The 25,954-nt window shown below is 39.7% G+C and overlaps 1 protein-coding gene across 1 annotated transcript in view; it reads right to left on the minus strand.

Annotated features, from left to right (window-relative positions):
- Positions 1 to 1,056: 1,056 nt before the first annotated feature.
- DDX10 (DEAD-box helicase 10) overlaps positions 1,057 to 25,954 on the minus strand; it is a 202,088-nt gene continuing 177,190 nt past the window's right edge. Inside the window, exons 17-18 of the mRNA XM_049823686.1 lie at positions 15,578 to 15,711; positions 1,057 to 1,718 (exon numbers count right to left, since the gene is read on the minus strand). Coding sequence (XP_049679643.1) covers positions 1,529 to 1,718; positions 15,578 to 15,711 — 324 coding nt within the window. The 3' untranslated portion in view covers positions 1,057 to 1,528. The remainder of the gene's footprint in view (positions 1,719 to 15,577; positions 15,712 to 25,954) is intronic.

Consider the following 25,954-nt stretch of genomic DNA (forward strand, 5'->3'; position numbering starts at 1 on the left):
TTCTGTAACAAACAAAAAAAAAATGGAAAAAGTGATATTGAAAAAAAAGGAGTATTTACTTTAATATGTTCTCCATATAGGTGATGGGAAGACCAAACAGAGACAACTTTTTGAGACAATCTGTACTTTATAATTTGGTGAAGGGAAGCAATAGAGGAAAGCCCTCAGGCATTTGTACCTACTCAGTGTTTTACTCTCTATTTTGCCATCTAAACTTCACCAAGACACGGGTCTGCTGAAAACTGACAATCATCACTTTACATGCTTGTCTGCTGTCAAAAATCTTGTGTCAGCAAACAAAACACTGCATTTTCCTGCTCTCCTTCGTTTTCTTGCACAGCAGCCTTCCCTTTGCCTAGGTCACTTTGGAGATGTGTAAAACTCTCAGCAGTTTTCATCTTTCTCCATATTGCCTGCAAGGGTTTACCATGCTTTTTTCTGAACGATGTGCCAATATCCTTGAGGGGGTAGTCAAGAATGCAAGCAAGAAGACGGCGAATTTGGCTCATAGCTGGCATTTGGGTGGAAGAAAGAGAAGAAAATCTACTCAAATAACTAAGAACTTAGTATTAATATTTTGTTTTGCTTCAGAAAGAATGCCCACTTCTTCCCTTCCCTGGGAAAAGGACTCACATAGCATATGTGTTGCTCTTCATCAAGGTGCAGTGGTTATGGGTAAGCATGCACAACATCTGCAACAGACAACCATGGTTTGATGGGATGAAACTTGAAAATATGCTCAACAATAAATTATTTTTCTTCATTATATTTGGTCATAACAAAAAAAAGTAGCTCCCTTCCAGTTTTAAGTCTGCCACAAAATCTACCTTGTAACCAATTTTACCAGGCAGTGGTATGCTCTACCTTTTTGTGGCATCACTGTGTTCTCATTCATTTGGTATTCAAATGTAGCATTCAGTTTTAGCTTCTAAAAGTGGTTTTCTGAATTGCCTAACACCAGTGACAGAATCGTAATAGAAATGATAACTGACGGATAAATAAATGCTTTCATAAGAAAGCTGAAAGAGACACCAAAATTTTACACCAAGGCTCAGAAATTTTTATTAAAATATTTTTAAAATATGTGCATGATACACAGAAGAAAAAATGCATTTTATTTTTAAGTAATATGATTTAAGCTGCCAACAGTATTTCTTCTTTAATAATTTTAGTACACATTTATCTTCTAAAATAACAAACCTGACACAGTCAAGAAAGGAGCATCCTGTTCTATTTAAAGCAAGATGAAAATAAAATCAGTTTCAGAACTTGGAGATTTTAAATTATGAATGTGTTACTGCAAAATGACATCTGGGGATTTAGGTTCTAAAGTTCATTTAGAAGGCCTTATAAATCAAACGAAATATTGTCTATAATCTATGAGCCAATCTAAGGCAATCCTATTGCACATGGAACTCATTTATCTATGTCCACTGGTACCCAGCTGCCCAGATGCCAAATTCATTTTGTGTAGACTACTGACAAAATTGTGGAGATGTCTCAGAAAAGAAAACGTGCAGAAAAATAATTAGCTGTGACTGTTGAGCAGATGTAGTACAAGCTCTTCATCCTCTGCAAGAGAAAGCCCAGTATCTAATGGCAAATAGGGGTCCTCCTCTTGGCTGAATTTCACCTTCTTTCTTTTCAGAGGCATTTCTTCTGCTGTGGGACTATTGCTATAGCTTCTTTTCTTTCTTCCACTCTTCTCCTCCAGTTCACTGCAGAAACAAATCAATTACTCTTTTTTACAACTGTGGTAATCAATATCATCATGTAATCAAACAATTCGTTTTAAACAAAGCAAATTTATGTCAAGATAAGAGCAAACAAAATTACAATTCAGAAGGGTGAAGCAATAGAAGCCGATGAACTCTGAATATCTGAATTAGAACTGCTTTCAGGCCAAGGTGGTGGTGGATGTTCTGCAGTCTTAATTGATTACAGTGTATCAAGATATTGCTATCAGTCTTATCTAATATTTGCTGCCTTATAGAGTGACAGACAACTCGACAAAACCGATTTAGTGATGTCCGTGGACCTTGACATGCATTCAAGATGTTGTCTAAAATAAATATGTGACAAAAATAAAATAAAAATATGTGAACTGTCATTTCATTGACGAATCCTTCACTTAATACAGTTTTGATTTGGGTCCATCTCATTCAAGCCACTCTTTCCCCTTCTTTCAGAAGCTTTCCTTGGAAGCTATTAACCACTTCTTTGCCATGAGAGGAAGAGAAAAACCCAAACCCAGTTATTTTCCCTGGTGAATTCCTTTTTCTTCTTCTGCTTTTCTTAAGACTTGAATGAATTGCCTTTTGCAGCCTTCAATTTGAACAAAATGGCTACATATTTGCTTTAATACTTTGACTTCTGTCACATGGCCACATGACAGCAACAGGAGGAAAGCCCAAGCTTTCATGTATCTTCATGTGGTTTTTGTCCATAACATAGAAAATTTGCTATAAATCATCTTATCTAAGATTAAAATAATCTAATCTAACAAAATCTGTTCTAAGATATAATATCCATGTACCAGGTTATAGACAGCTGGTTGTCCTATGCTGCAGGGTAGAATTCATACCAAAAAAAGCAGAATGCCACCTCTTGCACCCCAAGTCATTCTCTCCAAACAAATTAACTGAAACAAAACAGCATTCTCAGTTTTTCATGTTTGTATTTTAAAGAATATAACAAAAATAAAAATGGAACTTCAAAGACTGAGTTTAGGCTTTTCTAAAATAGACGATTAGTCAGATTTTCAATTGAAATTTGGCAAATTTCTACACAGAAAATTCAATTTACTTAAAAAAAAAGTTTCAACAAGAATTTTTTAAATTGCCTTAATTTTTATAATTGCTTAAGTGTAAATGTTCATTCAGAAATACTGTTTAGACAGTTAACAATTAGAAACAGCAGTTATAAAAATTACCTCAAATTGGGGAACACTGTCCTTTGAACCAACACAGCACAGGAACCCAATGCCCAATTCAAACCACCTTCAGCTGCCCACCTTGTTTTTCCATTAAGAGGACTAGTTACAGTCTGTGAAACACTGGTTTCACCAGTCGCTGGAAATCAGCCTAACCCAAACATTAACCCCAAAACACAGCAGTTTTCAAGAAGTTTCCGAGAGCTTTCCGGGAGGGATTGGCAGCACAACACTTCCTCCTCTTCCTGGCTCGTACACTGTGCTTTCTGGCTGCCTGTCCATTGAGATGAAGGAGTAACATGAGATCTGATGGCCTTGCACTGGACTGCACATGTGTTATGTGCGTCCCTCTCTTGTCCATCCCACCTTTCATGGAAGAACAGTGCCAACTCCTGCCTACTCATTACAGCACAGAGAGAGAGGAGGGAAATCCTATGAGAAACACCTTGCATTCCCACAGTTAAAACAAACAAAGCGCTCTATCTTTATATTGTCCTTCCTTGCCTATCCAAAAGAAATAGCGTAAAGCAACCTGATCGAGTGAGAAATGTCCCTGCCTACGGCAGGAGAGTTGGACTAGATGATTTTTAAAGGTCCCTTCCAATCCAAACCATTCTATGATTCTATGAATAGCTGATGACTGTGCACCAAGTATTTTTCCTAAAATTGGGACATTTCAAAGGATATAGCAACTTTGCCGGCTTTGAGCCATCATTCCCATGGGGGTGGCTTTTCAGTGCTACCAACATTTATTTTATTCCTTTTCTGGGGAAAGGACTCTATTTCTCTCTGTAGTGCTTAAGATACTCCATAAATGCTGAAGCTATACTGACAGTAGATAAAGATACTTTAAAGCCCTAAGACTTCTCACTTTTCCAAGTGGCCAGTGTGGGTTTGGGCTGGAGTTTCATGGTGTTTGCTTTGATCAGGATGGAGTATAGGGGTTCGCTTTAAAAGTGTAAGGCCGAAACCTCATTAAGTAAAAACATTTCAGCTTGTTTGCCAAAGACCCAGTTATTTCCGGCATTTAAATGGACTCTGAAGACCAGTTTGCATTCGTAATTGACTAATGCTTCATCTAGGACATCAGTTCAAAACATCTTAGCAATTAAAACAATGCAGAAATCTCACAAGTTATGAAATAGCAGACTTAAAATACCAAAAATTATACTCATTTTTTGAATTTGAGGCCGAGAGGCCTAGATGTCTTTAAGATATAATATTTAAATATGAAACCCATTCAGAAGGAACTGTGAGATTTCTGATTTTTTCCACAAACAAAAGCACATCAACACAATTATGATTAATTTTCATCATAAGCTTTGTGGGAAGATTATGCTGAGTCAGGCTGTTTCTTATTATTACTGAGGGATCATGGTGCTTGATTAGTAGTGCATACTAAAGATATACCTACACATTAGCAGGTGCGTTTTCACACTAATTTGACCCCTACTGGCGGTAAGCTGGAGAGGTGAATAAGGAGGAATGTATAACACAGAAGCAGCAGCAGCAAAGCCACCAAGCTATGAAGAGAACTAAAGGCTTGTGTTTTCATGATGCACAAAAAGCAGAAGCAAAACAGTATTTGATAAAGGCAACTTAGAAAGGAACACGGAGAGTCATGTGGAACGTGCAAATAAGATGTTAATAATTTTGAGATGCAGAGAGAAGACAGACAGTGCCTGTCCATAGAATGGTTTGGGTTGGAAGGGACGTTTAAAGATCAGCTAGTCCAACCCCCAACCCTGTTCCTCCAGGATGGGTTTTTACCAGTGATGGTTTGGGTGGTGTGGAGAGTGGCTGTACTACCCTGGATGAGCAGAGATGTAGCTTTTACAAAGGGTAAAAGTGGCAATTTTAAAAGGAAGCTGGAAAATCACCAGGAGAGACGTCTGGCATCATGATGCCAAGGGGTATCCTGAACTCCACCTGGGTGCTTTACCTTAGCTGTTTGGACAGAAAGCTCTTTGGAGGAGACATAATAGGTGTAATTCTCAGGTGTGCTTGTAAAAGGGCTGACTGTGTGAAAGCAGCTATACAGGGATGATTTCTGCACTTATTATCAAATGAATTCCTCCTCAGACTCTGTCGACCGAAGGCCTGTCAGCCCACCCTGCAGAGCCAATCTTTTTATCATTGGTCACTTCCCATGGACATAAATGGCACCTTATTCCTCACAAGCACACAAACTGATGCACTACCAGCTGGCGTCCACAGATAGCCAAAACAAAATAAAGGTATTCTAAGGTGAACTATTTTCTAACAGAACAACACAGTGAGAAAGCAACCCCACAATTCACATCCAAACCAAAGCCAATGCATCTTTTCATCTTCTATTTATAACACTTAGAACATGGCATGTACAGCTGGATTACAATTACTTCCTTTTACCATCTGGTGCAATTTAGGTTTTCAGCTGCCTGAATGACCCATGCAGTCTGAAGCTGCTTGATGGAAGGATTTACTGGGACAGGCTGTGTTTACACAGGCGAGGAGGTACTAACAGCCACCTTATCAACAGGCACAGTAGTTTCTGTGGTCACCGTTTGCACAGCTGTAACAACAAAGATACTATCATTTGATAGGTAATGTTTATTACTCAAACACTAAAGCACGGTTTATGAATCCTATCTCCTAAATAAATGCCAGCATATATGAATGGCATCTGGGAAACAGGGGGTCTACCTATGACCCTGATAGCTATATACCAAGAAACTCTTAACTACTAAAAACATAATCTCACAAGTGTGTTTTGAGGTGATACCAGAAAAAAATAGAAAGCTTTTAATTGTTAGTATTTAACTCACTTCTGGCCTTCAAGGTATGTCTTGACAAGCTGTAAGGTTTAGATTTTAAGTGCTTGAGAGTCAGCCATTTGAAATGTGCGGCCACACAGCCACATTGCTGCTGTTTAAACAATGTAATACTGTGAGATCTCTAGACAGGCTGTGCTTCAGTTAACACTTGACAGATCTTGCTTTGGAGCCTAGGTTTACCAGCACTGCTCTGGAAACAAACCTCCCTCGCCACTGAAGTGCAGGCCACGAGTCAAGTTTCCAGGCTGCAACAAAGCGCACGCGACCTCTTTCCCAAAGAAATATACAGGAATAATGAATGAATCTGCTAATAAAATACAGTTCAGAAAAGTTAGGACTAATTTATCCCATAAATATTGGCATTTTGCTAATCAAACATGCTGTGCCACAAATCTTATTCCATGTAATAAATTTTAATTCACAAGGCCATGGCAGCAATCCTAATGAAGATTAATTACTGCAGTCCCTTCCATAAAGCCCAATGCAGCTTCTTTCTTACTTGCTGTCAGAATGCTACAAAACAGAAATGGTAATGAAAATATATCATGTTGTGTTATTTCCTAGATCTGGACAGGCTGGATCGATGGGCCAAGCCCAATTATATGAGGTGCAACAAAGCTGAGTGCTGGGTCCTGCACTTGGGTCACACCAACCCCATGCAGTGCTACAGGCTTGGGGAAGAGTGTCTGGAAAGCTGCCTGGAAGAAAAGGACCTGGGGGTGTTGGTCAACAGCTGCCTGAATATGAGCCAGCAGTGTGCCCAGGTGGCCAAGAAGGCCAACAGCATCCTGGCCTGTATCAGAAATAGTGTGGCCAGCAGGAGCAGGGAGGTGGTTGTCCCCCTGTACTGGGCACTGGTGAGGCTGCACCTTGAATACTATGTTCAGGTTTGGGCCACTCACTACAGGAAAGACATTGAGGGGCTGGAGTGTGTCCAGAGAAGGGCAACCAAGTTGGTGAGGGGCCTGGAGCACAAGTCTTATGAAGAGCGGCTGAGGGAACTAGGGTTGTTCAGCCTGGAGAAAAGGAGGCTGAGGGGAGACCTTATCGCTCTTTACAACTACCTGAAAGGAGGCTGTAGTGAGGTGGGTATCAGTCTCTTCTCCTAAGTTACCAAGTGATAGGATGAGAGGAAATGGCCTGAAGTTGCGCCAGTGGAGGTTTAGATGGGATATTAGGAAAAATTTCTTCACTGAAAGCGTTGTCAATCATTGGAACAGGCTGCCCAGGGAAGTGGTTGAGTCACCAACCCTGGTGATATTTAAAAGACGTGTAGATATGTTGCTTAGGGACATGGTTTAGTGGTTGACTTTGCAGTGATAGGTTAATGGTTGGACTTAATGATCTTAAAGGTCTTTTCCAACCTAAATGATTCTACGAATCTATGACTCCCTTGCTGGCCATTCCACTGATATAAATCAAAACAGCTCTAAAACTAGATTTAAAAAAACAATTGCAGGAAAAGGGATGAATAATCTACTTGTAATGAAATACCAGTATAGTAGTACTATGAGCAAAAGACAACTCTGTCTTGGAGCCGAAGTACCAGAATCTAGAATAAGAAAAAAGAATTTAAATGGAAACCAGAGCAGCAAGAGAGTATGCTTAATATTTCTTACTATTGCACGGGAAGTCTACAGAAGATTTGACAGGAAAAAGCACTCAAAACAGCCATCAACATCTTGCTTCTGCTCTGAGGTCACCTTTACTTTCTAAAGGATCTAGTGGACAAGTGGCAGTGGACTCCAATCAGATGTCTGAAGCTGTAACAGCACTTTTCTTCTCCATTCCTGTCACAGACATTGCTGACCATAAAGCAGCAGTACCTGACCCAGCTCTGAACCACTGGAGTTTCCATTCAATGTATTTGGGCTAAGCAATTGTAGCTTATCTTTATACACTTGTCTGAAAACTGAAATCATTCAGGGGTTGATTCTCATACGGATCAAATATCACTGCTCTGGGTCAAAACTGCTCCAGCTGGAGGTGACTGTGGCTTCAATGAAACCATTTTGATGTGCTATATGTCCCTCTGTCAGAGGCTTAACCTTCTCTGAAATGTGCTGCTGCCTTTGGAGATGCTGCTAACCATCTACCTAACCCTTGCATCCATTCACTCCTCCTCAGCTTGATCTGACACCAACATTCTTCAAATCTGTTCCTCCTTTTCTTTTGTGTGACCACTATCATCTTCCAATTGTTGATAGCTAATTTCTGAACTGCAGAGTTTCAGTAAATACTCATCCCATCTCTCCTTCATTCATGCAGGCAATTGCTGATGACATGCTACATTTTTATTATTATTTTTTTTAAGGTAATTTCTGTAGCTGACAAGTTTGACCTGCAGAGCATAGGTTACAAAATTTCACTAGGAAATTCTACCACCAGGTCCATTTCATATAGTGAGCTAGAGTATAACTATTAATAAAGACTTCCATGGCATAAGAATATCACATCTCTATCAACAGCAATCCAATGCCTCAATGTCCAATTTTGCAGCTAAACAGCATGATGAAGCCCTTAAACAAAGACTTTTTACAATGTCTGTCTTATGGTGCTTTTCTGGCCATCACAACATTAACTTCTGCCCTTCACAAAGTCATTAATATGACCTGAATAATACACATTAGGGGGAGCACCATGATTCGCAGATGAATCACCTCAAAAGACAATGTAATGTCAACCACACCAAGAATCACATAAAACTTAGCAGGTCAACATCAGCATCCTGGTATAAGACGAAAGTATAAGAAACTGCATTTTACCCATAATTTTCATAAACAAAGGTACACAACCAAGCAGCACTGACTGCTAACTTGCACACCTGTCAGCTGGTGACTGGCCATAAAATCACAAACAGAACAGTACCAGAACTAAGACATTTCTCCTTTCCCCTCATGTCCAGGATCTTTTCCACGCTGATCTAAGAGTTAATGCAATCAGTTGCACGTATTAAAGATTTAAAGAAGGTAACAATGAGGTCAATCATAACCGTGTTCTTCCCCAATATTTTTATTTAAAGAGATTGAGGGATTAGAAATATCAGAAACTCAATTTGACTGCAAAATAAGTATTTAAGAAATCCAGCTGCTTTTCTTCCACCCTATTTGATACACTTAAATTTTTCACCTCATTAACAATTTACATTGATAGCCTTAAACCAAATATGATGAATGTTGCTAGATATACAAAAACTAATCTCATATTACATGCTTGGAGTCATTAATTACTTTGCTCAGAGAGGTATGGCTGGAAGGGAATTTTATTTAAAGGAAAATTTAACTCATGAGTTGTATAGCTCCCCCAATTAAAAAAAAAATGCTGGGGGGGAGGGAGAAAAGATTAACAATGTTTTTGACTTCATAAACCATGGACAGATGGTCTATTTCTAAAGACTGTTGAAGGAAGATGCCCTAGGTCTCACACACTTGCTTTGCATTATCCCTTTTAGAAGCATTTTTTCCCCCTTAAAGCAAGTAGCAGCTAGCGTAGCCCAACATACTTCTATTTTAATCCAACACTTTGAGGAAAATCCCTGAATTTTAGAAATATAAAACAGAAGAGAGTTGTATTTTCTAATCTCTAAACCTAATTTCACTGTGTGCTACTCTTGGCTGATTTGTCTTTGTTAAAATCATGAAGTCAGTATTTCCCAGTCCCAAGAGCAACTCATCATACAATTCAGTGACAGCTCTAAGAGAGGTGCATGAGGCATGGGTGTTGATTTAACAGAAAACCCCTCTTTCCACTGTCAGCAAGATTTCTTGCCTATTCTCGTATTTATTCTTCTTGACCCACCAGATCCTCATCATCGTCCCTCCTCCTTTCATGCATACATCCCCTCTACCTCTTTCTCCCTCGTGCAAAATCAATGCCACTTCTCCATGGCTTTATGCTCACCACCAGCCTCTTCAGTTAACACTTTCCTTTACCCAAAGGCTTAGTGGTCATCCAAGTTCTCTCGCTTTTCTTGATGTCTTCTTTTTCCAGCCCTAAATTAATTTCCTTCACTGCATCGTCCTCTTTCAGTTGTGCCTCTGTTTTCACAAAAGCCTCCTAAGAGGTGCTCAGAGCACCTCACAAGCCTCCAGACTTACCTACACTGAGCCTCGAAACTGAATTCAGAGCTAGAGAACAGACCACTGCATTTTTCACCCCCACACACCTAAGGAAACGTGGCTTCATCAACACTGCCTACTGGAAACAGTCCTTGGCCTGCCCTACCGCAACAAAATACACTGGGATGTTGCCCAGAAGAGCTCTAGTTGGCACCATCTGAAGTCACAGCAGTTGTGGACAATACAAACAATCATGTGTCCGTACTTAAGCCCGCACCCTGGCCAAATCCATTTAGCCTGTGAAGACAGGACTGATGTTTCCCAGGCAGGCCCAAGCCAGGACAGGATTAACTGCCACATGCTGTGCTGCACACCAGAGCCATCAATGGCTCTTAATTCTGACACACTCCTTTCAGGCACTTCTAGAAATGTAATTTTGTCCTGGACCCTGCCATCTTCCAAACCTATTGGTATGTTGCTGCCCACTGTTCTTGTCCTCGTAAGCATCCCACAGTTTTTCACACTCCTCTTCCTTTTGCATACCTGCCCTGGCTGTTCTCACCACTCCCTTCAATTTAATTACTATCCTTAGCAATGACTGAAAAATCCACTTCCAGCCTGTCCCCAGATACGATACCAGTGTCTCTGCTATCTGCTTCTGAAAATTGCTGATCATAATAAACTCAAAATTGTGGTCTTTGATGTTGAAGGTTTATCTATAGTACTCTTCCAATCAGAGCAGTGCCTAAACTGATGTGGTCTCTTCTAGAAAGCTCTGAATGTCAGGCCTAGCTAGGCTGTTTGAAACTGCTCCTTGGGTCCTTGTTAACTCCCATTCAGCTTAAATGCTGGAGAAGAACTTGAAGCAATTTGTCTCACTTTCCAAATTTCAGTCCTCTTGCTTTTGTAACAAAGGCAGAAAACATCTACTATCCATTGCCCTAGTCCTCCAGCAAACACAGACAAGACTAAAAAGCAAGAAAAGTATTCAGTCTGACTGGGTAAAGATGGAAAACTGAACAAAAACCTTTAAAAATCCCCTTGGAGGCAGTTAAGGACCCTTCCTATTATTAAAAATTCAACTGAAATTCAGGGCAAACAATTGAGATCAGTACTGTGTCCTGAAGTTGACAGAGGCTCGTTGTGAAGCTTCAAGTGATGGCAGTTCTTGAGACATGTTTGTTACTCCAAGAATGTCTTGCTCCAGCCAGGGAAAGCTTAAACGCCCAAACTGCTACCAAAAAAGTGACCCAGCCTAATTATAACCCCCAGAGCACTAAATGGACATGACAAATTTGCACAAAAATTTTACTTAAGGAAGCAAAACTGAATTGCAACATAAAATGAATGCCAAAAAAAGGTAACTCTAAGTCAGCAGGGTTTGCATGGCCAAAATGTGCCGATATTGCATGTGAAAATTGTTAACAAAATTTATGTTTTAACAGTTCATGTGCAAGACCGCATTTTCAAGAACTGAATAATGTTGAGATTTTAGATAGCCATCAACTACATTTTCAAACATGTAGAAGATCTTAAATCCATCTATCTTCTTAAAGAAATTATAAAACGTGTTTTATTTCATGAGCCTTGGCATCTCTTATTCCAAATCTGAAATATGATTTTTAGACAGCTTCCACACATGACTAAGTTCCAAAAACCAAATAAAATCCAACCTTCCAAATAAATGATCCTTTGCCAGGCTCAAGGCAAAATTCATAATTTAAAATAGGAAATTTCATTGGTAAAACATTCCTAGATTTTAAGTTGTATTTTAAGTACACAGATAACAATGTAAATAGCAGTGTATCATGGAAAATGTTCTAATGTTGCACTTTAGAATAAAGTCACCTCCAAACATAGTCCAAACAACATATTTAAATTACACTCGGTATACTAAAACCTGACAAGCCTTAATACACGGCAGAAAAAAAAATCCATATCTCAACTCCAGTTGAATCATATATACATATATACATATAGTGTGGGTTTTGTGCTCAAAGTTACTCTCTTCAAGACTAATCTCCCTGGGATAACTGAAATACTGTAGACATCAAAGTTCCAAGAAAATATGCCCTGAAAAAGTAACTCAAGTAAGGACAAGTCCAACAAAATGGAAAACCAAAAAGGATTAAACTGTGTCTGTGTGGTATTAAATTCACATGTGCAAACCTGGCATACTGAAAACAAGAAAAATATTTCAAAAAATCAGCTACCACATGTGATTAATTGTAGTTTCAATCTCCCCTAAATAAATGGTTATTTAATGATTTAATGAAAGTAAACTAGACAAAATTCCCAATTTTAAACTGACTGACCCCATAACTTTTTCAAAATACTTATTAAGTAATTATGCTACAAAACATTGTATTGTCAAGACAGCTAAGCCTAGCTAAGGCTACAAGTTGAAATAATGCAAGATCATGTTTAAGAAATGCAGCACTAAACCACTACCTTTTTCCTACAGAAAGTATGCAACAATTTAGCAGTAATTAGGAAATGCCTGAGGTAATTAAATATTTAATAGGCAGTGTTGTGACACTGGGTTTCCTATACCTGGTTGCTGGTAACTCCTTCCCACCAGCTTAGCTGTCCATCAGCTTAATGGATTCCAGGAATCTGTCCTTCAGCAGCAACGTACACATCAAGAAACAAGGCAAGTGTTGCTCAGTGTCTAAGCACTTACCAAAACTTTACTTCGGACTTCTTCAATAAACTCTCGGTTTTACTTCTTCCAAGAAACAAACTACCAATAACTATCAATACTCCCTCTCTACTTTGTTACCTGCAGCAAAGCCTTACTACAGAAGTCAGCTCAGAATTTGCTCTCAAAGGCAAAATGACAGAACCAGCACTGCTATGGCCCCAGATGGAGAAACGTTAGTATCCTGAAATACTTCTCTTGGCACCTCCGTTACTGTCCTACATAAATGAAGAGTTGCTAAATACACTTTTCTTCTGGTCCTTGTCTCATAGTTAATATTAGACCAAACAGAGATGGCCCCTTCCAACAAAATGGGGTTTTACAGGATCCTCTAGCTCAAATTGCTGCCTTATATCCAAGTTTTACTCATCAGAATCTCATCTATTAAAAGACAGTATTAACCATATTACTGATGTTACCTGGGGGAAGCTGAGAATAAAGTTTCATTGCATTAACGTGGTTCCACTACGAGCAATATACAAATACCACCATAGGATGCCTGTATCAAAAATGGACAGATATGTTTTAACTCTAGTAACATGTGAAAAGCAACCTAAAAATCCTCTTAATATAGCCCTCCCCAATAAATACCAAATCTTAAACTTCATTAAAAAAGAACTTAACAAACTATGCTGCTTCTTCCACCAAAAGCTGATGGGCACAGTCAAGCAGTCATAAATACAGAAGGAACTGGAAGAATCTTGTTTAAGAATGATGGGTCTCATTTTCTGCTTGTTTTTAGGAAGCTGTATTGATGTTTTACACAGCTTTTTCATTCATTTTACATGGAGCGGAGATACTGAATCAGCTTAGGGAAGTGAAAACTAGAAGGAACTGTGATTGTCTTATAGTCACCCTCTTTCCCCCCCTTGCACAAAGGAGCAGCAATTTACTTTTGCTCAGAAAAAGCAATCCATTTCTCCCATCTTTGTCAGTTCTATTGACCAACACGCTGGTGAACAGGCTACAAGGGACACAGTCACTAGCCTGATAACTTTAGACCTTAAATCCACATCCCAACACCCAGTCCTACATAGTGCACCCACAACATACAGTGACACAGGGCTAGGGAAAATCTAGCCACTAGGATTTAGCTGATTCAGATGTGAAAAGCAAGAGATTTATGAACCTAGAAGAGAGCATCCAGGAGAGAGCAAAATAAAGATCCACACTCCCATTTCAGTATCAAGATCATGTTTCTGAATCTGTTACATGATAGGCTGTTTGTCAGGAACACACAGGTGGACCTCCTGTGGTGAAGCCAATGACAAAAACCACACAGGACTTCATGCAGTATCCCTCCTTCTTCCTGCAATATGTGCTGAAGTACTGCAGTATGTTGCCATCAACTATGGATCCTCATCCCCACCCTGTGCTTTTCTGTTAAACCACAAGAAACAGAATCTTTTGGTTTATATAATTAAAAGCACTGGTTTAAATTAAGAAGAAAGGTTTAGCATTGTTAATGTTATTATATATTTATTTCTAACACAGGTTCCACTTCATTTGTAGTGTTGAAGGGTCTGAACAACACTGAATGATAAAACTTATGATTTTTCACCATGCACAAATTTGTTTAATACATCACAGGTACAGAGAGCTCATCCAAATCCTCAAATGACTTCATCGGTTTTCCTTTCAAACAGAACCTGTAATGTGACAGTAGAGAAATGCATTTCTGAAACTGTATTGGGTTTGCATGGCAAGGTTTTGTTAGCAGGGGAGCTGCAGGGGAGCTACAGGGGTGGCTTCTGTGAGAAGCTGCTGGAAGCTTCCCCCATGTCCAATAGAGCCCATGCCAGCCAGCTCCAAGATGGACCTGCCACTGGCCAAGCCCCTCAGCAATGGTGGTAGTGCCTCTGGGATAACAGATTTAAGAAGGGCAAAAAGCCTGCAGAACAGCAACTGCAGCCGGAGAGAGGAGTGAGAAATGTGAAACAGCCCTGCAGGCCCCCTGGTCAGTGCAGAAGGAGGGGGAGTTGGTGCTCCAGGCGCCGGAGCGGAGATTCCCCTGAAGCCCATGGGGAAGACCCTGGTGAGGCAGGCTGTCCCCCTGCAGCACAAGGAGGTCCACAGTGGAGCAGACCTCCACCTGCAGCCCAGGGAGAACCTCACGTGGGAGCAGGTGGGTGCCCGAAGGAGGCTGTGACCCCATGGGAAGCCCACACTGGAGCAGGCTCCTGGCAGGACCTGTGGCCCCATGGAGAAAGGAGCCCACGCTGGAGCAGGTTTTCTGGCAGGACTTGTGACCACACAGGCGACCCACGCTGGAGCAGTCTGTGCCTGAAGGACTGCAGCCCATGGAAGGGACCCATGTGGGAGCAGTTCATGAAGGATTATCTTCTGTGGGAGGGACCCCACGCTGGAGCAGGGGAAGAGTGTGAGGAGTTCTCCTCCCCCTGAGGAGGAAGGAGCAGCAGAGATGATGTGTGATGAACTGACCCCAACCCCCATTCCCCATCCCCCTGCACTGCTCGGGGGGAAGAGGTAGAGAAAATTGGGAGTGGAGTTGAGCCTGGGAAGAAGGGAGGGGTGGGGGGAAGGTGTTTTAAGATTTGGTTTTATTTTCTCATTACCCTACTCTGATTTGATTGGCAATAAATTAAATTACTTTTTCCCCAAGTCAAGTCTGTTTTGCCCATGACAGTAACTGGTGAATGATCTCTCCCTGTCCCTATCTCAACCCATGAGCCTTTTGTTATATTTTCTCTCCCCTGTCCAGCTAAGGAGGGGAGCAATACAGTGGCTTTGGCGGGTACCTGGTGTCCAGCCAAAGTCAACCCACCACAGAAACACATGAAACCTCCAAGGAATTAGTCAACATTTTTGTATGTATGTGGAACAGTCTCACTGAGATCCCTTCACCACTGACTCAAAAATCTTTCTCATATAGCTTCACAAGAGAAAATAGACTTTAGCACAGATTTCTGTTCAGCACCTACCTCACAAGCAAACTTAAATACTAAGTCCTGGGAGCAAGAGGATCATAAAATGAGTTCCTAACATCTAAACAAAACAGTTTCTAAAAAAGATGAACATTTTGAAATGAACGTGGAAGATGTGTACATACCAATAGCTGTCTTCACTTTCTGAATCCTGCTTTTCATCAGAATCTTTGTATTTATCGGGGTCTGGAAGAGTACTTGGATCAAACTCTTCTTCGCTTCCACTGTTTGCAAGAAAGGCCACTGTTTCCTCTTCAACCTGCAGGTGACAAATGGAGAGTTACAAGACAAGCAAACAAGTCCACGTTACTTGCCACAACCCCATTAATAGGGATGCCATAACAAAAACCATTGCCCTCAACTGCAGTCAATGGCCATCGCTATTAGAGGCAGGAAAATGGAATCGTTTCTGTCATCATCAGTCCTTTCCTCCAAGGCTGTTTGTTAAAGGTTGAAGAAATATTATTCAAAGAGGAAGCACAAGGATTTACATTCAAATTCTACCTTCCCAATATCTTAAATCTACCAAATCTAAGAGAGATTTGGGCAACAACTGATCAACAGTCATCTGAGAGCAAGTTTTTAAGGAATATGAAGCTTTACTGTCTCTCAGAAACACACTGGCAGCGAGATATGAGCTTGTGGACACGTTAATCACTGCTGTAAGGTGTATTTCAGAAAATACTCTGATTTAAAGCTCATCCGGGTGTCCTTGCAGTTAAAAACCAAAATGCTGCTTAAGCTGAATTAACTGCTCTAAGGGAGTTTCAGCCATCTACCACAAGTGATGCATGTTCTCGAGGCTTCCTCCCAGACCCCCTCATCCCTCCTCTCTGGGGCCCAGCTTCCCTCAATCCCCACAGCACATCTCAGGACAGGCTGCTGGCATTGGCACATTTCCCCAGGGTCTGGGAATGCCTCACTAATCCCTTAACAAAGAGGGCACAGAAGGTGCTGATCCATAAAAGTCTTGGGTAATATAATAAAGCTGACTGCTTTTGCAGATACAGGTTCTGTCCCACACAGTCCTGAACTGAGGGCACCACTTTTGTAAATTCTGCTAACAGGCACAAAGAAAGCAGACGACTGGAGGGCATACGCAATTATGTAGGCACAGAAAAATGCAAACAAAAAGCTTACAGGTATTTCTAAGCAATGTGAACCCTAGATCCATGCATATTTATGTTGAAAAGCAAAAACAAATGCAAAGAAACTATAATTAAAGACATCGCTATCCTTTGTTTATATATCTAATCAACATCACAGCTGAGTTTCCAAAACAGTACTCATTTAAATGATCCTTTATTGTACGAATAACTTCACATCATTAAATATTTAAAGTTCATTTTTGTTCTGCTTTTTCACTATTTCCATCTATCACCAGGTTTTAAAATAACACTGTCCTTATGTGCACAGACCTCACCACAATAAAATGAATAAAAATGAAACAAACAAACAAAAAACCATACCAATGGTCCCTTTTATATCTGCATATAGAGTGAGTGAAAGGAGATGAGCTGGTGAAGGGTATGATTAGTCACCACTGCAAAAGTCCCTTATTGCTTGTCCAGTGACACGTTTGCAGTGCACTGAAAGCAAGCAGAAGAAAGGGATAAAAGCCAGATTTGCAATCAGAAGGCAGACGAAAAACATACTAAACACACGTTTAGTTCTTGGCTTTTGAAACACCAGTAAACGCTATTGTATAGCTGGGCATATAAAATCACTAAAAGCATCGTCAGACTCAGCAGCACTGTAAACTGCCTAAGGTAACATAACCACTGTCTGAAAACCATGTTGATTGCCAGGAACTTCAGGTGCTACTTCACAACAAAGTTGGTTTTAGTTTTGTGGGTTTTTTTGAAGTGGTTTTTTTTTTTGCTTACGATATCTTCTAGCTCATCTCTTAGTATAATACTACAGAGCACTACTAACTCGACAGAAAACTATTTTGAAGGTCACCTTTTTGTTAATGAATATCCATATGTCCTGGTTTTGGCTAGGATAGGGTTGATTTTCTTTCTAGCAGCTGGTATACTGTTATGTTTTAGATTTAGAATGAGAAGAATGTTAATAACACACTGATGTTTTCAGTTGTCACTAAGCAGTGTTTATACTCAGTCAAGGATTTTTCAGCTTCTCATGCCCAGCCAGCAAGAAGGCTGGAGGCTCACAAGAAGTTGGGAGGGGACACAGCCAGGACATCTGACCCCAACTGGCCAAAGGAATATTCCATACCATGTGACATCATGGCCAGTATATAAACTGGGGGGAGTTGGCCTGGGGGTGTGGATCACTGCTTGGGAACTAACTGGGCATTGGTCAACAAGTGGTGAGCAATTGCATTGTGTATCACTTGTTTTGTATCTTCCGCTTATTTTATTATTACCATTATTATTTTCTTCCTTTCTGTCCTATTAAACTGTTCTTACCTCAACCCACAAGTTTTACTTTGTTTTCTCCGATTCTCTCCCCCATCCCACTTGGTGGGGGGGAAGTGAGTGAGCGGCTGCATGGTGCTTGGTTGCTGGCTGGGGTTAAACCATGACACCATATTTGAAAAGCATTCTGCATTAAATTATAGTTTATTGCAATTTCTTTAAAGATTAAATATTTGCTCTTTACTTGTCCCTCCCACTGCATCTATTCTTTCAATACAACTGGTGCATACTTAAAAAACCCAAACAAACAAAAAGGAGAAGTAGTATTCAAAGCTGTTGTATGGAACAAAGTATTGTTTAATATGCATGTGTGACACTATGCAACAGAGTTCTGTAATACTAACATTTATTGGCAGTCATCTTTTAAGACTTGGGCTGTTCATTCATATTCTCAGTTGTCAGTAAAATCTTGAGACTGCATTGTTTCCTAAGTTTTGTCATTTATACACACACACATAAGACAATTATACATACACAGATCAAACCTTTGCTTTCATTACACATTCATATTAATTTTTGCCAGCAGAAAATTTGCAGAGATGTGCTCAAGGTAATGCTTACTATAAGAAAAGAAATAATTGGCAAAGATGCCTCTTTAATTCATCAGGAATCATGAGGTCATATTTCTTATAAGTATCACCGGTTACATATTCATTAAAATATTTGTAAGACCCTGAAATTGTTAAAAACTTGAACATGAACATTTATCATCCACTGCTGAACAACAGAAACTCATTTTTTTTTCCCCCTCTTGCTTCAAATGTATATCAGCCAGTCAGGAAGAACAAATCTTGTGACTTAACTTCACATTACTCACCACAAGAGCTGGAGGAAAAAAAGCATAATCATAGTTCAAGATAACCCTTGTAAAAGTTCTTCAGATACAAATAGGATGCAATTTACAGACCCAGGATTAGATCCTTCCTAAGGCCATCACTATCAAACAAGAGATTAACCGAAGACAAGATTTTGACCACTTGTACTTTATGTCTAAGGTTAGTAACAATGTGCTTTGGAGTATGTATTTAATACAAAGTTCAGCTGTGGAAGGAAACCCATTCAGACATCAAATCAGGCTGGTCAAGAGAACAGGATTCAGTGGCAATCACATTGCTATTTTCATCCTGCTCAGGGGTGACAAGCTCTCTCTTTTTTTTATACCAGACTGGCCCACATATTTTGCAATCTAGTTCCATAGAAACTTTGCACAAAGACTTTCAGTTTGAACATGGCATTGAGTTGGCATTTCTGCATTCACATAGTCTCCCTCTGAGGCATAAGGAGATTCTTCTTATGCAAACTCAACATTTTAGAAAAATTTAGCAAAATTCCTGTGCTGGAGGTTTTGGAAACCTCATTACCTTCAACCTTCTACACTGTACCAAGTCAACAATGATTACACTATACCTTACTACAGTCATTTTGGAAACACACAACAGATGAGGCAAACAGGGCAGGTTCCTCTAGAGCTTTTGCCCTGCTTCTCGACAGAATACCTCCAATTCAACTTCTAGTTGTCTTTGTTACAAGATGTGATGACAAATTCCTCTCTTTGTAGAAAAGGCTGAATGGCTGGTGAAGCTCAGGTAAATGTGTTAGGCAGGCTAAGAGAATCTTAAAATGAAGAAACTGATGCACCGTTTTAAGAAAACAGACACTCAGTGGACTCAAATGTTCCAAATAGCAGAATGATGTCTCATTTCTACTGGGCATTAGGCACTCAGTTGAAAATGATCCATTACCATCAGATAAAAAGGGAGAACTGAAAAACCATATCATGAAAACCTGCACATACATAAAATTGTTGTATTTTCCAAGATTTAATTTATAGAACACATATTTATTATGGTATTTATTATGGTACTTAATTTGTATCTAATTTAATAGTTGTTGGGTTTTTTTTAATCCAATTAAATTGTCTGGAGTTGCAATTTTTATGTTCAACCCTTCAAGCAATTTATCAGCTCCTAGCAACCAGGTTGAGGGCGGAGAAATAATTGTTTTGGCACTACCATTTCTGTCCACTGTACTTTATAAAGCACAGTGGGGGATTATTTCTGATCAGCCAAAAACAAGACCTTTAAGGTTTGTTTAGAAGTTGATCAGACTTGATTTGAGTCCATCAACAGTCATACTTAAACGATATTCAGTTCCTTTTGAGCTATGCCACCCTTTACCGTTTGCTAATAATATGGCCTTCCCTAGTAAGTGGTGGTTGTGATTTTAATGCTAAGAAAAGGTAAGCTTTAAATACTGCTAGGAGGTTACCCTACACAAGTACATAACTTTCAAAAAGTTAGCATATTATGGCTCATATAAAAGGATATTTAAAAATATAATCCCTTTCATGATCTGAGAGCATTCCAAATTTTATTATTTTTCTTCTTTTTGACAATTATTTTTCAGATAAAAATGGGAGTTGTTTCTGCATCATGTTTATGATGGAACACATTCAGAGAGGTTTTGCAGCATTTCCTTTAAAACATCTCACTCTGAATTCACCTGATTGCCTCACTGTTGGGTTTTTTTTCATAGCCTGTACCCCCTACCCACAACACTGTGTCCCCAGCTGATGCATGGTTGCTCTGATATTTCATCATCTACGTTGCCCCAAAGGAATACAGCTATTCTGACAGTTCACAAATAGAAATACAGCCTTTGATGTAGCTGGGGTGTTTGATCCAACAGTTGCTTTGAAGATCAAGACCAAAGCCTTAGATTGAAAACTGACTGGGAGCCTGTGGAGTGAATCAAGTGTTGATCTGACATACAAAGAACTGCCTAAACCATGCCAAAATTGGACAACTACACTCCATACAATCTAATACTCATCAATAGCCTTCGAATCCAAAGACAGAAAGCATCATTTTCACTGAGGGAAGGATCTTACAAGCTAAGAGAGGAAAGGCCACCTTTCAACCACATTTCTAAGATGTGTGCAGTGGTGTTTAAGGTTAACCTTCATGAACTGTGACCAAGTCATGCGATCTTTTTTCCTGTTGTCATCTGCCCTTTGTCATCTGCATCAACACTGAATATTAATTCTTATGAGTGACATACACATCCATTCCACAATTGGTTTTGCCACTCCTCGTAGGTTTGTTTCTTCTTACGGGTAAGTAGGAAGTGATATACAAAAGGGTGGGAAGAGCAGAGAACAGGTTGTTGTTGCAGGACTTTCTGTTCTCTTGGTCTGAAGCACACAGATGCATTCAAGGCACACCACAGAAAGGATATGGTGTGGACATGAACAGGGTTAACTCTTTCAGAAGAATTGGCCAAGTTCCATGGGTCTGGCCAGAAAGGCTGGTAACCAAAAACTGAAGAAACCAATGTTACAGGTCAGTCAGACAGACACAGTCTTTGTACTAAGATGATCTAACTGATCTTCAGGCTCTGGGAGGAGTTAGCCATAGCTCCTGGTTTTCACACCACTTTATAGAATATCATTCTTGGTTTTCAGTAGAAGGGACAGGTAACTCTTAGCTTCATCTTCAAATCATTCACCCTCCCCAATCACTAGCAGTCACACCAAGGTTCAATTTCACCCAGTCATTCTTTATTTCTTTTTAAGCAATCTGACATCTAAAATTATACAATTAGCCTAGTTCAGACAGCCGAATCTTGCTTTTACCAGTGGTCTCAAATAATGTACATGAAAATACTTAATTTTTGTTCTTGGCATTCCTAAATGCCCACATTTTATGGTCAGTGAACAGGTAAGCTTGTGTTCCAAACTAGCATGCACTGATGCATATATACTGACATTCAAATCTTTGCTGTGTAACTATAGCAAAGCAATTTGTGCTGGAAATGGCTCCTGCCACAAGCACAGTTCAGAACTATTGAAAACACAAAAACTGTAGAAATTTCCACACATTCACCTCTGGCTTTTTTATATTAGTAAAGCTTCTGTCATTTTCACAGTGGTAAATATATGTTTTATCTGTAGACTTGATCTTTACAAAGTAGTTGTAGTCCATACCAGAATTAATAGCAACATAATAAATGTATATAGAGAAAGATAATATAATTCGGTAAATTTACAATTACAAACTCATCTACATCAAAACAAAATGCTGAGAAATTCTAAATCTACTCAAAGACTTTTTTTATAAATGTATTTGCTCTTATTTGCATTTGAATTATAATAGACCTTATGTTTTTCATTTTTTTATTTGCTCTTAGAAGACCCATGTGGAATACTTATAGTAAAGATAAGATTATTCAAATTGTTACTAGCCACAATTATCAATGTGATTTTAACAGAAAGGCAGACTAATATAATTCTGGTGGGAAGGTCAGGATAAAACAACTACACTGTTAGCTTAAATATAATTCAAGTTACAGACATGAAAATACAACTTAAAGAAACTACGTTACTAGGTGGGGAGCACTGGAAGCAAAATACACACTGGAATATATGAAATTTTGACAAGCAGAAGGGTTTAACCTACTGCATATACTCTTGATTTTAGCCAATAGCTAATAGATCTGGTGTAATGAAATATGGGCATGAGCACACAGTTGGTTTATTTGGCATAACAGATCAAACCTAGGATCTTTAGTACCATAAACAAAGTCTCTGGCATTTGAGTTAACAGAGTAGTAGCTTCATCTCCAGCAAAGTATAAAGGTTACCATGCCTGTCATGCCAGCAGCTAGACAGAGATGCTACCATGCACACCAAAATCCCTGTCTGAAACAGAATTGATTTAAAATATTTAACAATGCAAATGCTTCAAACTAGTGAAGTCTAAACAATTTTTATTTTTAAATCTTTCTAATGCTAGGTTGTCATTTTGCTTGCAAGTAAACAAGTCGTACAGGAAGAAAAAAATTGGGGTTTATTCACTGTGCCTTATAAAAAGAAGTGAGTAAAAAAGTCTGGGAGAATTAAGCATGCCAACAGACATGTCCAAAAGTTTAAGGCCCTCTCAAAAAAACCAGAAAACCGCAGTGCAGAACACTCTTTTTGAATTTATATTCTCCACACGTAATTACTGGACTGTCTCTTTACACTCCCTCTTTCTCTCCACTTTTAGGTTCACAGCAGTCATGGCGGTCAGCTCAAATACAGATAGTAATTCTCCAAAGTAGTCTCTGTGTTCAAACATTCCAACACATCAGTCTTCTACAGGGAACCTCAGCATATGTCCACAGAGACAGTGCCTACACAAGAGAATTTTCTCTGTATCGCTTTCTGGCACTTTTGAACAAGACTGAAGAAACCGCACCCTCTGCAGTGACGCAGCAGAGGTGTCCCACCACCACCACCACTACTCACAGCAGAGACTGGGAGCAGAGACCACTCTTTGATAGGTGACATCTGTTTTTCAAGAATGAACAGATCAACAGCAGCACTGACATGAAATAATCAGAAGGGAAACCTCGTAAGTCATGTAATTCTGTAAACTGGTTAGTTCTGCTCTTTTTCTTGAAACAACTGATTTGTATTCAGTACATAAGGAACAGCAGCAATGGCATTAAGTGCTTGTCCTACAACAAGACTTTCATATGTTTTCACTGCACTGCTTAACTCACATACTCTAAATGCTTGTACAAAATACGTATTAAAAGAGCACATTTACAGGGAGAAAAATATGAATCAAATTAATTCCTCGCAGTTAACGTTATTTTAACTGCTACTGGTGCTTCTACATATAGAACTGAGGAAAAGAAACCAGAAGTAGCATTGCTGCTCACGGCACTGACTCAATTGCTTGCTGTGAGAACAAGACCTCTTCTGCCTTCATTCAGGATCTACTTAGCAGCAGCAATAGATTCACCAGTAAATCAGAAAGCACCTGACTGATGCTGCACACTTGCAGGGTCATTTATTATTAATTTTTTTGTTGTTGCCAAATCCATCTTCCCAAGCCATGAATCAGTTTTTATAAAACTCTGCAAAAGACAACTGGCCTAAAGAGCGTAAGGGTAAAGTAGAAAACATGAGAGAACAGATGCGTACAGCCTGATGAAGGTCAAGGAAGTAAGCTGCCTGGGGAAGATTAGGAGCAATGGGCATGACACAGCAGGAGACCTGCCCTTGTATTTCCACAGGCATTGCTGCAAAGGGGAGTTTGGATGAAGGCAGACTGGCAGTCGTCCACCAGGAGACAGAAAATCATAATATCCCTTGATAACAATTTAATCTACATGAACAAGTAAGAAAGGCATGTCATAGAAATGTCAAGGAGGAAGAACAGGAAAGACTTATATGAGGCAAGACCAACTAATTGAAAGGAACACTTCAGGTCTAAAATAACATAAAGCAACTTTAAAGAAAAAAAAAAAACAACAAACATTGTGAATAATTGCTGAGAGTTAGTGTTACTCAGGGAATTGAGATAAAATGTAGTATCACATGTGCAATAGGGTTGGGGAATGCTAGTACAGGCAGAAGCTACAGAAGGGTTCTCTTCAGGAAAGAGAAAGCATGTAATTTGTCATCTGTGGAAAATGAAGGGACAAAAGGAGGATTAAGAAGGATTTAGATAAGCACCAGAAAGTGACCATAGCAATACTAAGGCATAGGCTAACGTGAGACATAGTTGTGATACCCACAGTGAACTTGAAAGAAGACAGCAAAGAAGGTTGAACTTTTTTCTTGAGAATTGCCTCATCCATGAAAAGTCAGCTAAGATTTTAATTTGGACAGAAAGGTAGAGCTGGAGTAGAGAGACTGAGATAAGACTCATTAGTACAGACATGAATTTGTATTCATGGACGGAGTTTCTCCACAGAGAAGAGGAGGAAAAGAGCAAAAGGCAGAGCTGTACAAAACATTGTCATAGAAGGACACTGAAGACTATGAGATTCATGAAATTATGAAGGAGGAACTCCTAGAGAAGACAGACACCAGAAGAGAGGGTGGTTACATCTGCAAACCCCTTAAAAATTGGAGCAGATACGGAAAGGGCAAGTGAATGACCAACAAGCGAGAGGAGGGCTGCTAAAAGTCAGGGCTCTTGGAGAAGAGGAGCTGTGTAAGGGAAATCAGAGAGCAGTTGCTAAAGAACAGGATAATTATGTCTATTGAGTAGAACTGAAACATGTCTACATTGCAAATGAATAGAAGGACATGAAGAAATGTGGCAGCTTGAAAAGTAGGAAAGGCCAGTGTGGAAGTGGGAATCAAAGATGAACAGGGAGGAACCATAAGGCAAAGGTGAGAGGGCCAAAGAGAGGAAGACTATCGAGAGAGGATCTGATGGAGATGGCAGAGTCATGACAAACAGAACCATGGTGGAGAGAAGAGCTGACTGAAGCTATTTAGAAAATGGGAAAGAGTAGGAAAGGTGTAGAGTAAGAAGGTATGAGCATGGCACTGGAACCAATTGAGAAGGAGGTAGAAAAACACCAAAAAGAGGGAGAAGAGCTAGCAGCAGGTATAGAGGAATTAAATCAACAACAGCAAACTAGAGAACGCATGGCTAAACACCCGAATACACCTCTTCACGTGGCAAGTGCCAAAGCCATAATGTTTCACCAAAGAATACAGAAGGTGTTAAGAGTTTACATGGGCTCAAAAAGCAGGTAGGTAACAGTGATAAAACTCTCTCAAGGGACAGTAAGTACAGCAGTGCTGTGCCTTTGCCCCTGAAAGTCCCTGAGTTGCAGATCTCTTCAGCCAGGGAGTGTAACAAGATCACAGTTTGAAAACTACTCTGCAGGTACGACTGCATGTTTTCCTGCAAACCAACTAGAAAGAGCTGCCAGATCTGACAGGGAGAAGGGAAGAAGGTCTCCCTCATTTTCATACGTAGCCATTTATGGAAGCAATTTTTTTTCCACTGCTATACTCTTTTCTATCAGTCTTTTAGGGCTTCTCTTACAAATATCACAGTTTATTAAGTGAATCTGGTGAAGACAACTATCATCTCATTCTCAGCACAAGAACAAAATGTTTGAAACAATGCAGTGAAGGGAAAATTGAAAGTTGAGACAAATTTCCATCAAAAGCCTAAGCCTGTGCCTAATTATATTCATTAAATGTATCAGTGGTGATCATATGCAATGGCTCATTGAGGAACCCACACTGTACTACCTCAAATAGTC

The sequence above is a fragment of the Accipiter gentilis genome, chromosome 19 (genome assembly GCF_929443795.1).
Source record: "Accipiter gentilis chromosome 19, bAccGen1.1, whole genome shotgun sequence".
Lineage (NCBI taxonomy): Eukaryota > Metazoa > Chordata > Aves > Accipitriformes > Accipitridae > Astur > Astur gentilis.